The 19,960-nt window shown below is 43.3% G+C and overlaps 2 protein-coding genes across 3 annotated transcripts in view; one reads left to right on the top strand and one right to left on the bottom strand.

Annotated features, from left to right (window-relative positions):
* LOC128848829 (transcription initiation factor TFIID subunit 4-like) overlaps positions 1-3,192 on the bottom strand; it is a 208,415-nt gene extending 205,223 nt beyond the window's left edge. Inside the window, exon 1 of the mRNA XM_054049034.1 lies at positions 1,908-3,192. Coding sequence (XP_053905009.1) covers positions 1,908-3,156 — 1,249 coding nt within the window. The 5' untranslated portion in view covers positions 3,157-3,192. The remainder of the gene's footprint in view (positions 1-1,907) is intronic.
* Positions 3,193-7,968: 4,776 nt separating this feature from the next.
* LSM14A (LSM14A mRNA processing body assembly factor) overlaps positions 7,969-19,960 on the top strand; it is a 30,126-nt gene continuing 18,134 nt past the window's right edge. For both annotated transcript variants that reach the window (XM_054048735.1, XM_054048734.1), the window contains exons 1-2: positions 7,969-8,325; positions 17,669-17,832. In XM_054048735.1, coding sequence (XP_053904710.1) covers positions 8,205-8,325; positions 17,669-17,832 — 285 coding nt within the window. In that variant the 5' untranslated portion in view covers positions 7,969-8,204. The remainder of the gene's footprint in view (positions 8,326-17,668; positions 17,833-19,960) is intronic.

Below are 19,960 nucleotides of genomic sequence, written 5' to 3'. Positions count from 1 at the left end.
CATGAATAAGTTTGTTATTCAAGTTGTAGAAATATTTACTGCTATGAGGGTATAAATGTTCATATATGACAATTTGCTTTTTAAAATGAATGCGATTAATTAAGGTTCAGGACATTGTTATATTTAGTTTGATTGATCTATGCTTAAAAAACATATGCACATCTGAAGTATCTAATATTATGGGCTATTATTCAGCTTTACTGCCAGTTAGGTAAACAGGAAGCTGACTTTAAGAGCTTGTGATATAATTTAAGAAGACCTACTCAAAAAAGAATATTTTTTTAAAGTTTCAGCTTTCAACACAAGTTTCCTCTATGAAAACTGCACTATTTTAAAACCAGTAAAGAGCTGTCCATTACTTTTGCAGTCGAACTATAGATATTTTCATTTTCTCTCCATCTTATCCCCTGAGAACACTTGCCTATGACTTTTATATTCAAATTTAAGTAACGTGAACTGATTTACTGGCAAGTAGTTCTATAGAGTAAAAACACTTATAAGTTTGCATGCTACTAACTTCTTAGAACAATATTTTCTAAAATCTATAAAATGTTTGTTTTCAAGAGTATCATTTTCCTCTTCTGTTTAACAACCAAACAGTAGAACAAAGCAATGATAGCATTCAACTTCTGAAATTGATGGTAAGTTATGACATACATGCCTTAGTACAGGAAACAATAGCAAAGTGTGCTAATATACTATCTACATAATTACACTTTTCACTTTCTAAAAGCAGCTTGATATCTGTTCCAAATTAAATGAGATCTTCATAAAGTCATAAGAATGTGCCTGATCTATACAGTAGCATTCTACAAAAATATGTCAGGAGTTTCATAACCTGTGGTCAACTTCACAACTATTTAAAACACTTCAGTAAAGACAAATCTTTATTCACACACAGCAAGCATACCAGTCTATAAACTTCATTTGCTTAACTGATATCAAACACTTTAAGGAATTCTGAGACAAGAAAAACAATTCAGATCATACAATGTATTAATGGATGAAGAATCTTTATTTGCATAAGAAAAACAATTAAACTTCATTTGAATAAATCACCAAATTTCAGAGGCGAAGACTTGTGCTCTATTTGCACCACTGGTACTCAAGCATGACAAAACAACATTGGACACCCTTCAAAATGTTAAACTGACAATAAAATAGCCATTTAAATCAGGAATTGTTGGCATGAGGATATATGGCTAATGTTTTGGTTATGGTCAACCTTACTGAACTAGTGTTTTTAGAAAACAAAGCCAGATACTACTAACAAAGTATCAACAAGACTAAATAATTAAGAAATCATCATTAAGAGCAGAGGGAGTGGGATGAAATTGTTACTTTGGAATTAGAGGTGACTCCTACTTATGTGGGGAGAGGCCCAGATACTATGGTGCACAGCACAATATATGTATTGAGATTGAAAGCATTACATTAGATTATTCAATTAGCCACATCAGGACAGACACTTTTTGAATATAGAGAACTTTTCCCAGCGTCAGCAGTAGTAAAGAAAATGTAACAACATTTATATCTACAACTAGATAGAACACCTATCTATAAATCAGCAACTTCTAATAAAGTTAAGTGTTTTGTTTTATTTTACTGCAGTTTTTAAATAACTTACCATGATTAACATTTTCCTTTAACACAGCAAATAATTCTCCCCAAGAACCATCACATTTTTTTAAATTAGCCACCACAAATTTTAAATTGATTAAATAATATTTTTAGTAATATCAATGTGTTTATTAGAACAGAATTCATTTTAAAAACATGTGATTACTGGTGTACCACGCATTTATTTGATAGTTCTGTACTTGAATTGTAGCACAGCCACAACTTTGAAAAATCACAATGAGGAAAACGGGTTAGCAGAGATTAACAAGCCTGTAATTTCCACTTACCAGGTGGTATAGTAAAACCTGGAGGCAACTGGATTGTAGTCTGCTGAGGCGGTCTAACAATCAATTGTGGTGCAACTATTCTTTGAGCAGTGCCCACTGCAGGCCTGGGTGACAGCGACTGGGGGACTGCAGAGACGACAGGTACAGCAGTGGCTGATTTGGCTACACCAACAGCAGAGCCAGGTGGCCCTATAATATTAACTGTGGGTTTAGATATAGCAGTGAGGGTGATCGGGCTGGACACTACAGGGGCACAGTTGGCTACTGAACTTTGGGCTGGATGGGTGACAAGGTTCATTGTAGGAACAGAACTGGTAGAGTTACTGAGTGCATTTACTGCAGGATTGTGTGTGAGGAGTTTAGTCTGTGCTGTGGAGGAGTCTGGTTTGCTGTGGCTGACAGCCGGATTCTGATGGTTGACAACCTGTGTTATTGCTGCTGGGGCACAACCAGCCTTTAGACTCTGAGTGACAACCACAGGAGCGCTGGAGGAAGTGCCATTCCCACTGTGTGCCGCGGGAGGAACAGAATGCAGTGCAGGTCTCTGGAGAAGAGAGAGAGCAGGAGGAGGAGCAGCAGCTGTACTACTCAGCATTACCGCCTTTGCAAGTTCCCGACTTGCCGCGGCTGCTGCTACTGGAGTGACAGCACCGGCAGCCTCAGGCGACCCTCCAGCAGTGGCGGCCTCGGAGTTAAGCAGCAACACACTGTTCACCGCACCAGCGGCTGCTGCAGGAGGACTACACCCATGTCTGGGACTCTCCACTTCCCGGGCACCACTGCCAACAGCGGGAGCAGCGGCATTGGCATCCACGTGGTTGCTGACAGGCTGGGCTGGGGCGCCGACAGGCGGAGGTGGGGCAGCGGATTGCAGTGGGACAGGGGCAGCAGGTGCACTCGGGTTGCTGCTGCAAGGAGCTGCTCCATGTGATTGCTGCATGCTACTACTGTTTACACTCGCTCCCCTCCCGGCCGCCGCCGCTGAGGGGGACAGGGCTGGGGGTGGGCTGCCCACGGCACTTGGACACCTGGCGGTCTCCCCTGCCCCGGGGAAATGAGGAGGAGCAGGATGCCCTTGCTGCTGTTGCTGGACTGGGGGGCTGCTGTTAGGGGGGGGACCCTCGGCGGAGCCCCTCCCGCCGGCCAGCTGTGATTCCAGGGAGCCCACCAGGTCGCTGACCGCCTTCTCATCCACCTCTTCGGAGAAAAGCAGCATCTCTTCCAGGGGGTCCGAGGCGCCCGCCGCCATCTTGCGCCGAGCTGGGAGCCGGCCGCTCAGCTCGCAGGCGCGCCCGGCTTCCGCCGCGCGCGAGGCATTCTGGGAGGGGTCGGCCTCCTCCTCTCGCTTAGAGGGGCCGAGCCTGGCTGAGGGAGGGCGGGCAGAGGAGTGCGAGTCGCTTTGTGCTGCAGCCTGGGGCTCCTCTCGCTCTCACTTGCTGCCTGCCTCTTCTGCTCTCCTGTGTGGGTCACTGGGGGGTTACCTGTAGGTAGCTTCTGGTCACTGTGGTTGCACTCTCCATCTGCCAATTCCTGTGGCCCTCTATGGTGTCACCCCAACAGCTGGGGGCTTGCACCTGCTGCCAAGATAAGCAGCGCATCTCACCAGCTAGGCCACCTCATTCATGGCCCTGCCCAAAGCACCTGGTCTACACTACAAAGTTAGGTCCATGTAAGGCAGCATATGTCTATCTAATTACAGCCTTGCTGCAGCCCGTGTAAGTGCCCTATTGCGCTGACATAACTCCACCTCCATGAGAGGCATGGGGCTCATGTCTGTGTAGGTCGATGCAGTTTCTGTGTAGACACTGCTTTACTTACATTGGCTGTTTGCTGTCATTCTTGTCAGTTTCACAGCTCCACTGGAGCTCTGAAATGGACAAGAAAGGTGGGTAGGTTCCCTACTGTGAATCCCAAGCTCTGCTCAGAGCTGGGGCTGTCACCCCTGGAGAGGTGGAGGGCGCCAGCTGTGCATCCAGCTATTGCTTGGGCTCTCGACTCCCCACTCCTCACAATGCTCCAGACTCATGACTCCCCACTGGGACCCCAGCTGCCCCCTGGGGCTCCCCAAGATGGGGGGCAGCAAGGAGCCAGGGGCAGCCAGGCTCCTGGCAGTGAGCTCCCTGTGGTGCTGAGAGCCCCAGTGGTGGCCAGGCTCCCAGCTGGAGCCCCCAACTCACCCAGGGTGAAAGCCCCAGCTGTGAGCCAGGTTTAGAGTTCACAGCACTGTCCCGCAAGTTGGTAGAAGCACTTGTGGTGAGGACATGCACCACCAACAGAAGGAAGGCAGAGCTCTAGCACTTAAGTCTCTCTCTTCTTTGGCTCTGCTGTGCCACGACAGAGGAAGATTTTATGTCATGTTCTCAGTCAGAATCCTTTATGTGCTTGAAAACTAAGCACTAGTTGCATCAGGATGTCTTCCAACTCTCAAATAAGTTATCCACTTGCTATGAAATGAGCTAAAAGGCAGGGCATTTTTTCTTTGTAGACTCTGAATGCTGAAAACAAGATTAATAGTTTTTCTTTCAGGAGGACAGGAAAAGAAGGTAAAAATAGCAGTCATCACAGAAATATATTTTAACTTTAACAAAATAAAGAGTGATAATCAAAAGTTTAGTTAACTTTTGTAGTTAAGTGTAGTTTACTACTTAAAGGCCAGTATTCAACCCTTATGTTTATTTAAACCTTCCCCCATGTTAGAGGGAGTTCTGCTGTGGTTTGAGGATAGCATAGAGTCCCAAATATACACCCCAGCCCACAAGCCCTCACTAAAAATAGAATTCAGCCCTCTCCACAGAACGAGTTTGACATCCCTTTTTTAATTAGGCTGATTATGCAGTGATCCCCAACTGGCAAATTCAGTACTTTAGTAGGCACTCTACTACTGTTAGAAATTTTTTTTTTACCCAACCTCACCCTCAAATTAATAGAATACCTAGAAAACAAGTCACATTTTATTGTTTATAAACATAAGAAATTCCATTGTAGGGCTCACAGGATGTATTCTGCCTCTCCACTGGTGTAAACAGCAGACTTTCAAAGAGGAAAAAGAGCGAACCTGATTCTAGGTTACAGTACAACCCCTTACCATTACACCACTCTGACCACATAAAGGGACTTCAAATGGGTAAAACATGGCTGCCTGAGATCCCCCTTGTTCAGGAGGCCTTTGTAGCCCTCATAGAACTGACCTAATAGTTCTACTCGAACCAAGTTCTCAGCCCCTACGGATGGGGGACATGTCAGGGATACAAAGGAGGGTACAGCTGGAGCACACTACAGTACAGCTATTTCAAAAGGGGCCTTAAGAAGTAGAGCATGAAAGTTAAAATAGCTCTAAAGCAGTCCCCCTCAATGGCCTCAGAATAGAGGGAGTCAGGAATGCACCAGGAACGCCACCTTTCCTCCCCCTCCATTTCTGCCCCAAGTCAAGGAACAGAGTAACTGAGGTTAGACCCAAAAGCTCTAATTTCTCTCTTTTTGAGGAGTATAGAAATCCCCCCTTTTTCTAAGGCCCAAATAAGAATACACTATTTCTTCCTTAATGGAACCAGGACTCTTCCCTACCAGACTGACCATTCCTTTTGTGTTTTGTACTCCTTTCAAACAAACTTTCAATTTTATTTTTTTAAGAAAGATTTTTCTTTGGGAATGGGAATATCCTTATTTTTCAATTCACACCAAGTTGATATATAAGGTGAGCCCTACTCTGATAGATCTTGTGAAGCCAGCCGAAGTTCAACTGCCAGTCTAGCAGTCCCACTGACTTTCGGCACGTTCATAGGTGTTTGTAGGCTCAGGGCCTTTATCAAAAAGTTCATAGGAAGTGTGTGTGTGTTGGAAGGAGGTGAGGGATTTTGTGACAGTTTATGTTGAAAGGAGGCAGGTATTGGCCTTTTCTTCACAGGGAAAAAATAATGCAATTAATATTTTATATAGACATTTTTTAATCTGGGAAGGGTTCTTGTCTGGGTGAGGCAGTCCACTTTCCAAGCATAGGAATGGAAATATTTGTCCTTTCCATAGAGGACAAATATCTGAGCAGCACTAATGGGAAAATGTCAAGCTCTGCTGTAGGTCATAATACCACAATACTACAAGTGAAGCAGCGAGGAGAAGAGGCCCAACTGGGAGAGATGCTGAGGTGGCTACTGCTAATAACAGGAAGATTTGATGGAGCTAGGAAGAAAACTGGCATTTTCATGAGAGAATTGATGAAGTGGGTGAAGAGAACTGATAAATGTGTTGGGGGAAATGAACAAATATGTCATGGGTGAATGGTAAATTAATAAACTGATTAACAGCAGGTAAGAGAATGAGACATAGATAAGACATAAGGCACCATCTGTTTTCTTACTCTTGTTTAACTAAAGGTGTGATTTTAAATGTATTTAATTAAACTGGTGCTCTTGTGGACACTATTATTTAAGTTTAAACCAGACTTGTTTCAGTATAGTTAAATCAATTAGGCCTGGTTTAACCACAGTTTTTCTACTGAATTATTTCACTTAGGGGCATGATTTCATATCAGTGTATTTAAATCAGTACAGTACAGTGTGTGCATACAGTAATACCATTATTAAGCTGCTTATACTGGTATAACTTAACATGTAGAATAAGCTATACTACTAAAAGCATGTTTATATCAGTATAACTGCAGCCAAACTAGTTTGTACCACTAACTACATCTGCATCTAAACCAATATAGTTAAAGCAGTACAAAAACAGTGTGTAGACAACCCCTTAGAAATTGGGTTAAACTAAAACAAAATAAGCCATTCTTAAAGAAGTGTCTATACAGAAGGTTGCAAATCACAATTTATGCTATAAATTTTTAGAGCTTAAAAAAGGAACCAGTTTTAATTAAAGGTTTAAAGTATATGTGTGAGTGGGTAATCTGTAAAACATTAACTTAGATTTTCTGCCTCCATTTAACTGATCCACTTTATCCTTTTTATGACAATATAATATATACATGTAAGCTACATCTTATTGTACTAAATGTGGGCCCAAACCTAGAAACATTTATGCACATTCTTAATTTTAGTCACACTGATGTCAAAGTGCTTATTCACATAGGTAAAGTTAAGCACATGCATAAGTGTTTAAAGAATTGGTACTTAGGTCTGCACTTCATAAAATTAGCCAGACATCTAAAACAGACTTGTAATGAAGCCCATATGATTTGTGTATATGTTGAACTTGTTTTATGTAATAGTTATTCCTTTCACTGTAAACTTTATTTTCAAATACATTTCAAAGTTTATAAACATGGAAAAATACTTTAAAATGTTCATGCTGTTGAACAGACTGGTTGGTGTTTCCTTTTAACTTGTTCAGGTTAACGCATCATATGTGAGAGAACCAAGGCCCTAATCCTGGAATGAGAATAGGGTGACCAGATGTCCCGATTTTATAGGGACAATCCTGGTTTTGGAGTCTTTTTCTTACAGAGGCTCCTATTACCCCCACCCACTGTCCCAATTTTTCATACTTGCTGTCTGGTTACCCTAAATGAGAACCACTTAGCCCCACCCAGGTGCCCAAGCAGAATTCCAGCGTGAATATTGATTGCAGGCCTGGGGCCTAAATGGCGATTGCTTATTAAGATGTGTGTGTGAGAGTGGCATTTCGTGGCCGGTGGCTTGTTTCTCAGCAAAGCCAAAGTATTTCACATGCTGTTGTTTTTTTTCCCATGGGCTAAAAGCCAACGCGTGACACGCCTCCAGCGTGGTGGACAAACACGCTCAGGAGTGATGCAAGTGAAATGAAATTGCAAATGATGTCATTCGAGGCCACTCAAACGAAGTGCGATGCAGCCTGTGCAGTAGGACACAAGCGATGTGTGCACAGAAAGGTGTATTTACAGTCTAATGCATGGCGGACTCCACACTTTATAAGCACAATCCGTTCATTACACCTCTCCATGAAACCTTTCCTCTCTATCCCACTTTCCTCTCTGCAGCCCCTCTTCTCCCTCCCCCCGCCCCTGGGAGGCCGCGGCTATCGCGAGATCGCTCTGTTCCCGGCATCCATTTCGCGGCCTGGGACGGAGAGGGGGCGGCTCTGAGGGAAGATGAAGGCAGCGGCGGCCATGTTGGTAGCTTTGGACTGCCTTCGACGGGGGTTGTGCTGAAGGGCCTGCGTGGGGGGAGCGGTCGCTGAGTAGTCAACACGCGCTCGCGCCTAAACTGAGAGCAGTGGAGTGCCGGCTCGGGCTGTGAGGGGGTTCGCTTAGCCGCCCGTGTCCGGCCTCAGGAGCGCTCGGCAAAGGGGGTCCCTGTCCGGGGAGCCGGCGCCATGAGCGGGGGGACGCCCTACATCGGCAGCAAGATCAGCCTCATCTCCAAGGCCGAGATCCGCTATGAAGGGATCCTGTACACCATCGACACCGAAAACTCCACCGTGGCGCTGGCCAAGGGTAAGGGGCGCGGGGGTTGGCGAGCGGACGGCCGCGGCCTCGGGAGTTCTGGCCCGCTACGGGTGGGGGGAGACGAGCCACCCAGAGCTCCACCGTGGCGCTGGCTAATGAGGGAGCGGAGCGGCGGCCCGCTTTACGCGATGAAAGGACCGGGACTCCACAGTGGCCCTGGCCAGAGGTGAGGGGCCGCCGAGGGAAGTGGAGCAGGGGACTGGGGGGCGCTGCAGCCTTGTTCCCTGGCGGTACAGCGCCCCCACTGGCGGAGGTAGGAGTGTGTGTGTGTGTGGGGGGGGGGGGGGGGGGGCAGTCAGGGAATCAGATTCAAAAGCTGCTACGAGGGCTCCTGCCCGCTGTTGGCAGAGCTCTCTGTAGAGCTGGCCCGGACTGAGGCTATGGGGGAAGCCGAGAAAGGGAGATGCGCTGTGGGGTCACTGGGACCAATAATTTCACCGTGGAGGTGGGGCTGGGTGAGGGGCCGTGGCAAAGGTGGTGCAGGAACTCGGTGAGTTTTTGTGTTGTGTGCTAGTGAGGCAAAACTGGTGTTTGGTGAGAAACGGAGCAGGGATTCTCTACTCTGAGGAAGCCTACAGTTTTGTGGGGCTGGCCCTGAATTAGGGAGAAGGCAGAGGGAATTGGCTATTAAGTGGACCTGTATATTGTGAACGAAGAGTCCAGGATAAGAGCACAAGGAAGATTGGGGGGATAGTATCAATGATATGCATAAGGGAAGCCTGTACATCCGCACTAAGTATTCCATCAGGGCGTTAGCTAAAGCTTAAAGGGACAAAAGGCTTAGGGGCCTGTATCCTGGACTATATAGGAGGGGATCCTATATAGGATACAGAACTTCACAGCATTGCTGAATGGCTGAGGGTGGGGAGAAAGGGTTGAGATCTTTAGAAGGGGATCCTGTAGATCAGGGGTAGGCAACTTATGGCACGCGAGGTGTGGTGGTGGTTTTTGGTGGCACTTGCACTGCAAGGGTCCTGGCCACCGGTCTGGGGGGCTCTGCATTTTAATTTAGTTTTAAATGAAGCTTCTTAAACATTTTAAAAGCCTTATTTACTTTACATACGATAGTTTAGTTACAGGAGGAGAGGAAAACAACATCAAGGCCTGGTCTACATGGGTGGGGGGATTGATCTAAGATACGCAACTTCAGCTACAAGAATAGTGTAGCTGAAGTTGATGTATCTTAGATCGATTTAGAATCACTTACTTCGCATCCTCGTGGCACAGGATCTACAGCCACCGCTCCCCCGTCTACTCCGCCTCTCACCATGGTGGAGTTCTGGAGTCGATGGCAGAGCGATCGGGGATTGACTTATTGCGTCTACACTAAGATGCAATAAATCGATCCCCGATAGATTGATCGCTACCTGCTGATTCGGCAGGTAGTATAGACGTACCCCAAGTGTAGCAGAATCCTTGGGCTATATGAAGGGTACCTATATTTGTGATGTGTGAGAGAATAGAGGGCTTTAGGCAGCGTGGGGGATGTCTGGAGTCCATAGATTTTAGTGCACACAGTGAGAAGAAAGCCTCTGTGATGGGACTTGCCAGGTGTGGTGGTGGTTTGTTTCATATGGGGTTCTCTGAACACAGAACATGGGTCTTGAAAATGAATTTATGCAAGTAGAAAATTGAGGTTGGTCTCTTTCAGCGTGTACTATCTGCTTTAAAATACAAATGTATTTTGCTATAGTTTTCGTATGAACTACATCTCTTGAAAATCTTGTTTAAATAATCTAAATTAAATGACGGAGAATTTTTTCCCTGTTAGACTAAGAGGAAAAATAGCTTCCTGTGTAATCCAAATAATGTAAAAGGTTTGGAAAATGTTTTTTTTTTTTTTTTTTTTTTTGGTGGCATGTGTTGCCCTTTGAAGTATGTACTATCCTTTGTCTTCAGTGTTGCATGTCATTGGATTAAAGGCCACTTATTAAATGTTATACGCCTGTCTACTCCGTTTCTTACAGTAGTTTAATTGCTTCAACTCCCATTGGCTTTGGTGAAAGTTCACATTGGATGACAGCTTATGCAAAACTGAACTCTAAATAGCTAACATGCAAAGAAAAATAGTCCCAATACTATATACATGCAACACATGTTGAACTTCAAGCATATGAATAAGAGTATGCAGAATTGGGGCCAAAGTTGCTATAAAATACCATAGTTCATGATGTTAAACAGGTAAACCTTTTTTCCACAGAAAGGGATGCCATCAATTTAATATCACATTGAATTCATCTGTTCATTAAAAGTAACTGCTAAGATTGCAATAAGGTGAAAGATAAATAGACATAAGTTATTTATACTGCAGTAGTACCTAAGGACTCCTAGACTGTGATTCCACATATAAACACTCAAGACAGTCTCTGCCCCAGGGAGCTTACAGTCTATATTTACTTATGCTGTGAGTGGGACAGATGGTTAAAGGAGTGAGCAGTGCTGGCCAAACTAATAATGGCTTTTTCAGTGCACGCCTGACAGGAAACGCATATTCAGTATGGTCCAGATTTTGCCATATTTATGTTGAGCTGTACTTTGCTTCTGAGCTTTATTTAGTAGGATTTTTTTTACTGTGCAATAATAGTGTCCATCCAATGTTCTTGTCACCCATCGCAATCATTTAGAAATAAACAAATCAGATATCCTGAGATCGAATCAAATATAAATCTAACCAATTAAACACTCCACAAAATCCTCACCAAAGGTCCACAGCACTGCTGTCCATCCCTACCTGTCTCCTTATAGTTGAGGGAGAAAAGTTGGGCCTTGTGGCACACCCTGAGTGTTAACAAATATGTAGTTATGTACCAACACAGGAAACAAATTCCAATGGCTCAGGTATCTATCAACTTTCTCTCTCATTAAAGGGGTTCCAACTTGGGCATGTCTACTGACCTCAACTGTGACAGTATGTTACAGAGAGAGAGCCAGCCTCTTAGAGGGGTTGGTCTCAGGCCACTTAGGATTTTGTACATCAAAATCTGTGTGAGCCCTTCCAGGCCATAGAGCCTGAGGTTACTATGCTCACAAAGAGAAATACTGATAACAAGCAGGCTGCTGAGTTCTGGATTAGCTGCAGTTTTGGAATGGATTTTAAGACTTAGCCTCTTTAGAATGTGTTGCAGTCATCTAATCTTGAAGTGACAGGCGCTAGATGATTGTTGCAAGATCCACATCTGAAAGAAATGGGTGCAACCATCTAATCATCCACAGATGTAAAAAACCTGACTTGGCAGTAGGGGTGTAAAATATTAAACAGTTAACTGGTAAGCATTAGACTTGCCGTTAACCCAGCCTAAGCTTTAACCCCCCAACCCTGGGCTGGCTAGAGCAGCCCCAACCCCCTCCCTTTAATCAGTTAACCAGTTAAATGATATAATTTTAATCATTTAAGCAGTTAACTTTTTAAACAATATTTATATCCTGATATGGCAGTAGCAGCCACCAGAGCTGGTAGCAGCCAGAACTCTTAACTAGAACCCCCTGTTGCAAATCCTGGCCAAAAAGGCAGATGGATGGCCTGAATCAAATGTTTCTTCCAGTTGCGTCATCCCATCCAGGCAGCCTCATGTTACTCTTATCTAGATTGAGTCTCATCTACACAAGAAAGTTGCACTGGTTTAAGTTCAGTGTTTTAAACTGGTGAAAATATTCTTATTTCAGTTTTGTCAGTTAGAAATTGGTTTAAGCTAAACCAAAATAAGCCATTCTTAAGCCAAAATAACAGTGTGGGCTGAGAATTGGACAGACTGCAACCTTTAACTAGGGAGAGATTGTCTTCTCTCCATACTAAAACACTCTGGCAGAGAACTAGAACCCTGATCCTTTAGCTATCAAAAACTCAAGCTTTGCCACATGTGTTAAAAAGAAGAGTTCTGATAGATATTAGCACATAAAGGTGTTTTCCTATGCTGCAGTTAGCCAGTAGAGGGCAGTGTACTCCCTCACATAATGCCTGGTCCTGCTGCTGTTGAAATAATAGCAGAAAAGACCTATTGAAGTCAGTGGCAGCAGGACTGGGCCCCAAAAAATAAACAGAACTTTGCTTAGTTAGAATCTGTTTCTTAATATACACTTGGTGCATGAGATTTACTTATGAGGAAAGCTTAAAGCAGTTTGAGCTAGAGGAAAACAAATGATAGACAAAAGTGTATTTTAAATTAGGCTAATTTCTGATTACCTGTTCCTCAATATTTGATAAATATTCTCAAAAAAATATTCTGCTCTGCTTTGAGTAAATCTGAGAATTTTCAGATTTAACCACATTTCTGAGCCACAGTATTTTGTAATGAAATCAGTTTGCAACTTCAGCCATGCAGAGGCTATTGCCTCTAATGATATATTCTAGGTACTTGCACTTAGTCTCTATGGCATTACTAAACTGTTATGATCATGCTATGCTAGTACCATCTCCAGTTGTCAGTCTTCAGAAACCAGCTCCCAACTTGCTGCAGACTATTAAGCTTCATAAAAATCAATTTATTCTTATTTCTAAATGTTTGTAAACTATCTTACTGGCTGACTCAAGAAATAAAATGGGAAGGGAAGCTAGATACATCTTGCATGAGGCATCTCGTACTCAGAGTGAAATGTACTAGACCGTTTTACTTTAAAAAATAATTTACCAAGGATAGAGGAACCTCAAACGTCTCATTTGTACTGCCTCTCTTCCTCAGTGCTCAGAGTGCTACTCAGCCACAACTGAGGAACTGGCCCTCAGTTTCTGATCACTGACTTGAGAATTAGAATAAGGTACTTCACCTGAGTTTTTTCTAGTCTTATACTTACTGCAACTCTAAGACCAAAACAGTATTAAAGATTTAGGTTCTGATCATACAAAGACTTATGCACATCCCTTTTTCACACGTGAGTAGCCCCCATTGACAACTTCATGCACAAGTAGTTTATGTGCATAATTTTGGTAGGATCAAAGTCGTACTTTGTTAATCTTTCTTGATGACTGTTACTGTACATAGTGTTATATATAATGAACAAGAGATTTTGCTTTTAATCAGTCACACTGGACTCCAAAAAGTAAACCTTCCTTTTTCTCAGCCCATTAAGCCATTTCTAAGGGAGTACTGTAAACTAGGTTTAGGATTACAAGTGAAGCCTAACAATACCTCAACTACAAGAAACCTGCTATAAACTGGTTGCAGTATTTAACTCAAAAATAGGATGAATTCTCTGCGTGAAATGGGTTCCCCATAACCCACATTAAAGTAGAGAGCATTTGGGAGTATTGACAGTGAATGACATTTTAGTTCACTTTTTAAATAATTAAAAATCGGCAGCAGGAATTGTCAATGGATTTGCCCGTGGCCTCCCTAGCCGGTCTTAGGCAAGGGTAATAAATAGGGCATGCTACTTTTTCACATGTCTAACGTCTGTTTCCCTTTAATTCCACGTTTGTCTGTGAAACAATGCAGCTTCATCTGCGGCAGGATGCAGCTTTCGGTGATGTCTTTCAGCAAGGGAGCTGTAGAGAGCTCTAAGTCTGTTCTGCTCCTCCCAGGTTATCTTTTGGCACTCTACAATTTAATCTTTCTAGTGACACAAAGCTAACTTCAACAAAGACTAATTCCTAGTAAGATATTATTACAATGTATATTTTTTTAGTTTTTTTGCTTTGTGCTCAGATTCTGTTACCTATTTAATCTTCCAAAGAGAACTTCGTTTAAAAAGCTAGTTGCTTAAAGGCAGCACATGACAAACCTTTCAAAATGAGGAAATCTTCATTTAGTGTTTGTGTTACAGTAGAGCCTAACTGACATTGAGGGGCCTCTTCGTGATAGGATCTGTACAAAAACACAGTAAGAGAGGGTCCCTGCCCCCAAAGAGTTGTGTCTGAATACACAGGCCAAAAGCTGGAAGGGTAAATGGAGGCACAAAGAAAGGAAGTGACTCGCCCAAAGTTATACAGCAAGTGGATGGTAGAACAGAAGATAGACCCCCCCTTAGGTGTCTTGTCTGCCAGACTATGCTTCCCCTTCAACACATATTAATCTCTTCATGTTCATTACTTTCACCGACAGACTCCACCTCTATAAATAAGTCTCATACACATCCAAAGTATGCAGTAAAACAAATACACATGCCACATAATTGCACTTTAATGCAAAACCTAAACTGTAATATTGGCAACATAAACATTCATACTGGTGAAGTGTGTGTGTGTGTCTATTTTCCCATAGAGAAGTATGGAGTTGGAGTTAAGGTTTTGTGTTAATAGTGCAATCATGAACAATACAGTTCAAAGTAAGCTAAGGCCTACTCTATTCTAATAGCTTAGATTTGTGAGTTGGATTGATGCTGAGAGTATTTATTGTAAATACATCATGTTTCAATGTGAACTGACTGGTAAATAAACTCTTCTTATGGGAAGCACTAACAGGGCTTGTCTAAATGGTATTTGAGTGTGCATCAGCATGTCATGCACTAATTGCCTGTGTGGACATTGCTGGCATGCACTAAAAGTTCCCTAGTGTACATTGATGTAGTGCTGTTTGAAACAGGACTACATCAGCTCGTATTAGGGAACTTTTAGTGTGCACCAGCAAGGGTCCACATAGACAGTTAGGATGCACCAGCATGTCATACGCCAATGCACCATGTAATCAAGTCGCTCTGTATTAAATAAATTTTGTCTTCTGCATGGAATGTTAGTTTTTCATGTTTGTGTTTTACCATCCCTTAAAAGACCTCTGTGAATGCTAATGCTGTCTGGTGTTGTGGAACCTATATTTATATGCTAGGTTTGCAAAATCTAAAACGTAATGTTTTCAACTGAGACTAGAATTTAAATGTAAATTTTCTTACCCAGAAAACCCTGAATATTTTATACAAACACACGATCACTGCTTTATTCAGTCATTGATAAACAAAATATATAAGGAGAAAACAGGCCCACATTTAGAGTCAGCGACATAATACAAATGCATTATGAGCTCGAAATATTATGTTTAGTTACATTTTACAGTTTTTGCAGACTCTAAATGAATAATGAAACAACGGTGGGATGGGAATGTGCAGAGTTGAACATGTCTGAAATTTGCAAGGCAAGGCTGATATGAAAGACAGAAATGGGGAGAGGAAGACAGTAAGGATTAGGAACAGTGTCTTCAGTTTTTAGTTGTGTGTGTTCTGTTCTAGTAGTTCTATTCAAAGTCATTGTATGCAAAATCAGCCAATAACACAACATCAAGAAACCTGCCAACTAAAAGCCAGAGGCTCCCCTCTGTTTATGTAAGTGGAAGGGGGCAAAAAGCAGTGGGAGGGGAAGAGTACTGGATCTATTGCATCTTCCACCTGATTCCACAGAAGCACATCTGCAGGGATTTGGCTGTGTGCATGGGGAAGGAAGCAGGGTCAGGGAATGGTCCCCTTTGCTGCATCATCACGCCCTCTTCCCAGAGGGGATTCACAGCATAAGTTATTCAAACTGATCAATATTTAGTTTATGTAGGCTCACTAATCACAGAGGATGAAGAGGAGGCATTAGCAGCTCTCCAGGAGGCAGCACAGTTCTTGAAGTAGTACAGAGGCAGAGGGCCTCTATGGATATTTTGAGATTGATAGGGAGGATGAACAGTTCTGCAGAGTGGGGATAACCCAACCCTTGGATTGGACAATCAGGCAGAAACTGTTTTCTGACCTTTTCTTTATGCGAGTTATTTCAGGACAATTTGGCGTTTTTGTGTAGTGCTTGCTCAAAAACATCACGTATGTTCTTCTTTCCTGCCCTTTTCTAGCATGTCCTGCTTACCTCTTCTCTGAGATCTTTTGTTTTGTTCTTTAGTAGCAATTTCTTCACCTATTCTTGTTACTAAAACACAATGTCTTAATCAGGTTGTCTATTTATATTCCTATTGTATTTAGTTCTAATTAGGGCTGTCAAGCGATGAAAAAAATTAATTGTGATTAATCGTGCCATTAAAAAAATTAATAGAATACCATTTATTTAAATATTTTGGATGTTTTCTACATTTTCAAATATATTCAAAGTGCATCCGAAGAAGTGGGCTGTAGTCCACGAAAGCTTATGCTCTAATAAATTGGTTAGTCTCTAAGGTGCCACAAGTACTCCTGTTCTTAGTGCTCACTTTATATTTTTGCTTACAAATATTTTCACCATAAAAACATAACAAATAGTATTTTTCAGTTCATCTAATACAGGTACTGTAGAGCAATCTTTATCATGAAAGTTGAACTTATAAATGTAGAATTATGTACAAAAAAATAACTGCACTCAAAAACAAAAGATTGTAAAACTTTAGCGCCTACAAGTCCACTCAGTCCTATTTCTTGTTCAGCCAATCGCTCAAACAAGTTTGTTTACTTTTGCAGGAGTTAATTCTACCCGCTTCTTGTTCACAATGTCACTAAAGTGAGAACAGGTATTCTCATGACACTGTTGTAGCCGGTGTCAGAAGTTATGAATCTTTAGCACATCTCGCATGTAAATATGTCCCTGCGTGCTTCAACCACCATTCCAGAGGACATGTGTCCGTGCTGATGATTGGTTCTGTTCGATAACAATCCAAAGCAGTGCAGACCCACACATGTTCATTTTCATCATCTGAGTCAGATGTCAGGCTTCGGGGGGGGGGGGGGGGGCAGTCAGGAATGAGAGGAGGAGTTTGATGGGGGGAGGTCGGGACAGAGAGCAGGCAGGGTGGATGGGGCAGGAGTGACGGGGGGGGCGCTATCAGGGAACGGGAGAGTTGTATGGGAAGGAGTCCCGGGGGCGGGGGAGACAGGGGGAGATGGAGGTGGGTGCCGGGCCATGCCTGGCTATTTGGGGAGGCACAGCCTCTCCTAACCGGCCCTCCATACAATTTCCAAAACCCGATGCGGCCCTCAGGCCAAAACGTTTGCCCGCCCCGGCTTAGACTGACAAAAGTAGGTTTATCACTTGTGGCTTATATGGATTATCTCTCTGAACACTTCTGTAGCTAATGCCAGATCTCATAAAACTTATTTCAGTTAATAAATGATGGTAAAGATGATGGCTCACCTCTAAGTGGAACAGGGCAAAGAAGATTTCTATCTTTAAATTTAAACTAGTGTGGGTTTTTTTGCAAGTCAAACAATTTGTTTCTTAGTTGTAAGGTGTTCTGGTGTGTTGGCAACAAACAGTGCCCCCTAGTGAATATTTTAAAATATTTTCTCTGTTTTGCATGTGTTGTAACTATAGGGAGGTGAAAATCAGTGATACAAATTTTCCTTTTGGCTCTGTCAGAATGGGTGTATAAATATCTCATACAACTGTGGTCTCTGAAACAACATAAAACTCTTGACTTGATTTTTTCCCCCCCCTTCCCTCCTGCAGTACGTTCCTTTGGTACGGAAGATAGACCAACAGATCGTCCTATACCACCTCGTGATGAAGTCTTTGAGTATATTATATTCCGTGGCAGTGATATTAAAGACCTTACTGTTTGTGAGCCACCAAAGCCACAGTGTTCTCTGCCCCAGGACCCTGCTATTGTTCAGGTAAGATTTAGATATGTTTATTGCAATCTGAGGGTGTAATTTAATACTGTCCAGTTATCTTCCCAAAACACATTGAAGAATAAACTGTTCACACTACCTTGTGTTGTAAACACACAGTGCCAAGATCTGGGTGTCCTAAAGTTGTAGAATTGTTCTTTTGGAACCAGATTTGCTTTCCATGATTGTGGCAAGTAATGCTTTGGAAACAGTAACTGAAAGTTTGCTCTACAGAACAGTGTTTTATAGACTCTGGCCAAGATTTGCCAAAGTGAATAGTAATTTTGGGGTGTGTAACTTGGCTCCTTAAGTGTCTGACTTTTAAGGGTGATGCTCAGTACTTTCTGAAAATCAGGCTCCTTAAGGTGTGTCAAGATGGACACACAAACAGCAGCACCCAAAATCACTAGTCACTTTTAACAATCTTGGCTTGTATGTTCAAATTCCTGTGTCCTGCAGGTTAGTGCAAATATATTAAATAATGATGTTGTTCTAGATAAAAGAAGTCTCCATGCTAAAGGGAAGCTATTTTAAAAGGAAGTAGTCATTCTTTGGAAGGAAAACAGTGCATCTCCACCTGCCTTCACACCACTCCTGACGCACACACAATCTTGTAGTTTCCATGTGACTTGAGAGAGCCAACCACCCTTGGTGTCTCAAATCCAGGGACAGCTCCAGGCACCAGTGCAGCAAGCGCGTGCCTGGGGCGGCAAGCCACGGGGGGCGACCTACCAGTCGCTGTGAGGGCGGCAGCAGGCGGCTTTCGGCGGCATGCCTGCGGGAGGTCCGCCAGTCTTCAGCGGCAATTGGGCTGTGGGGATGCCGATGGCATGGCACCGGCGGACCTCCCGCAGGCATGCCGCCAAATCCGTGTGACCAGCGGACCGCACGCAGGCAAGCCGCCTGCCCGCCGTGCTTGGGGCGGCAAAAAACAGAGAGCCGCCCCTGCTCAAATCTCTCCTCACAGGCAAAGCTATATATGCATGCATCCTTTGTCTTAATAGTTGCTGGGATGTTCTAGAATTGCCATTCTGATAGTAGACAGAGAGGGTGGGGAATTAAAAGTAACTTGGTTAATTCTCCTTATATTGAATGATACAATTTTAATGTTCACGTACTAGCCCAGAACGCACAATTCTCAAATAAAGCCCTTGTTATCATAGGTAATAAATAGCTCAGTGCGCCACTAAACTTAGCACAAGTGTTTCTGCCAAACTTATTCAAAAGCTATGAAATTGCAATATTGCCAATGCCAGACATTAAAAAACATGAGTTGGACACTAAAAGATCATGAGATTTAAATAAAAAATGCATTTTGGTTGTTTTGTTTGCTTTCTAGTTTGAGTTTTAGGGTGTGTTTGCATTGTGATGAAAGACCCATGGCATAGATGCAGCTGGGCTGGGTCAGCTGACTTGGGCTCAGGCTGCAGGGCTGTAAAATAGCACTGTAGACGTTTAGGCCTCAGCTGGAGCCCCGGCCCAAATGTCTACACTGCAATTTTGCTAGTCCTGCAGTTTGAGCCTGAGTCAACTGGCCAGGGCTCTGAGACTCTGTGCCGGGGTTATTTATTGCAGTGTAGACAAACACTTAGGGGTTTTGGCAACCTTGAAAATTTTTTTAAGGGAAGCTGAGATTCTTCTGTAATCATATGAGTCCGGAAACTGAGGCTTTAAGAAAACACCAAATATTATGAATTCTGTGATTGAAATCTCAAGTTGGCAACACTGTAAAATGTGTGGGAATGCCCCAAATTGTATGTATATTTGTGAAAGTTTTGCCTATGTACTTGTGGAATAATTCTAATGTGGAATAATCCAGGTACTTCAATATTTTGAGGCTTTCTTTACTGTTTCCAATATCTGTCAGTTTGAAAGGTCTATATTAAACAATGTGTATTCCTTTTATAAATACACCTCTACCGCGATATAACGTGACCCGATATAGCACGGGTTCGCATACAATGCGGTAAAGCAGTGCTCTGGCGGATCAGCGCGTCAGCTCCCAGCTGCAGCGCTCCGCTTCCCGCCACCAGTGAGTGCAGGAGGTTGGGGAAAGGACGCCCCCTGTACTCACCTGCAGCTGGGAGCTGGCGGGCAGGGGCCGGCCGGGCTGCTCCGCTTCCGCGGCCCC

Source organism: Malaclemys terrapin, chromosome 14 (genome assembly GCF_027887155.1).
Source record: "Malaclemys terrapin pileata isolate rMalTer1 chromosome 14, rMalTer1.hap1, whole genome shotgun sequence".
In the NCBI taxonomy this organism is placed as follows: Eukaryota; Metazoa; Chordata; order Testudines; family Emydidae; genus Malaclemys; species Malaclemys terrapin.
Note: the sequence above shows the minus strand (reverse complement) of the source record. Positions and strands in the feature narration are given on the sequence as shown.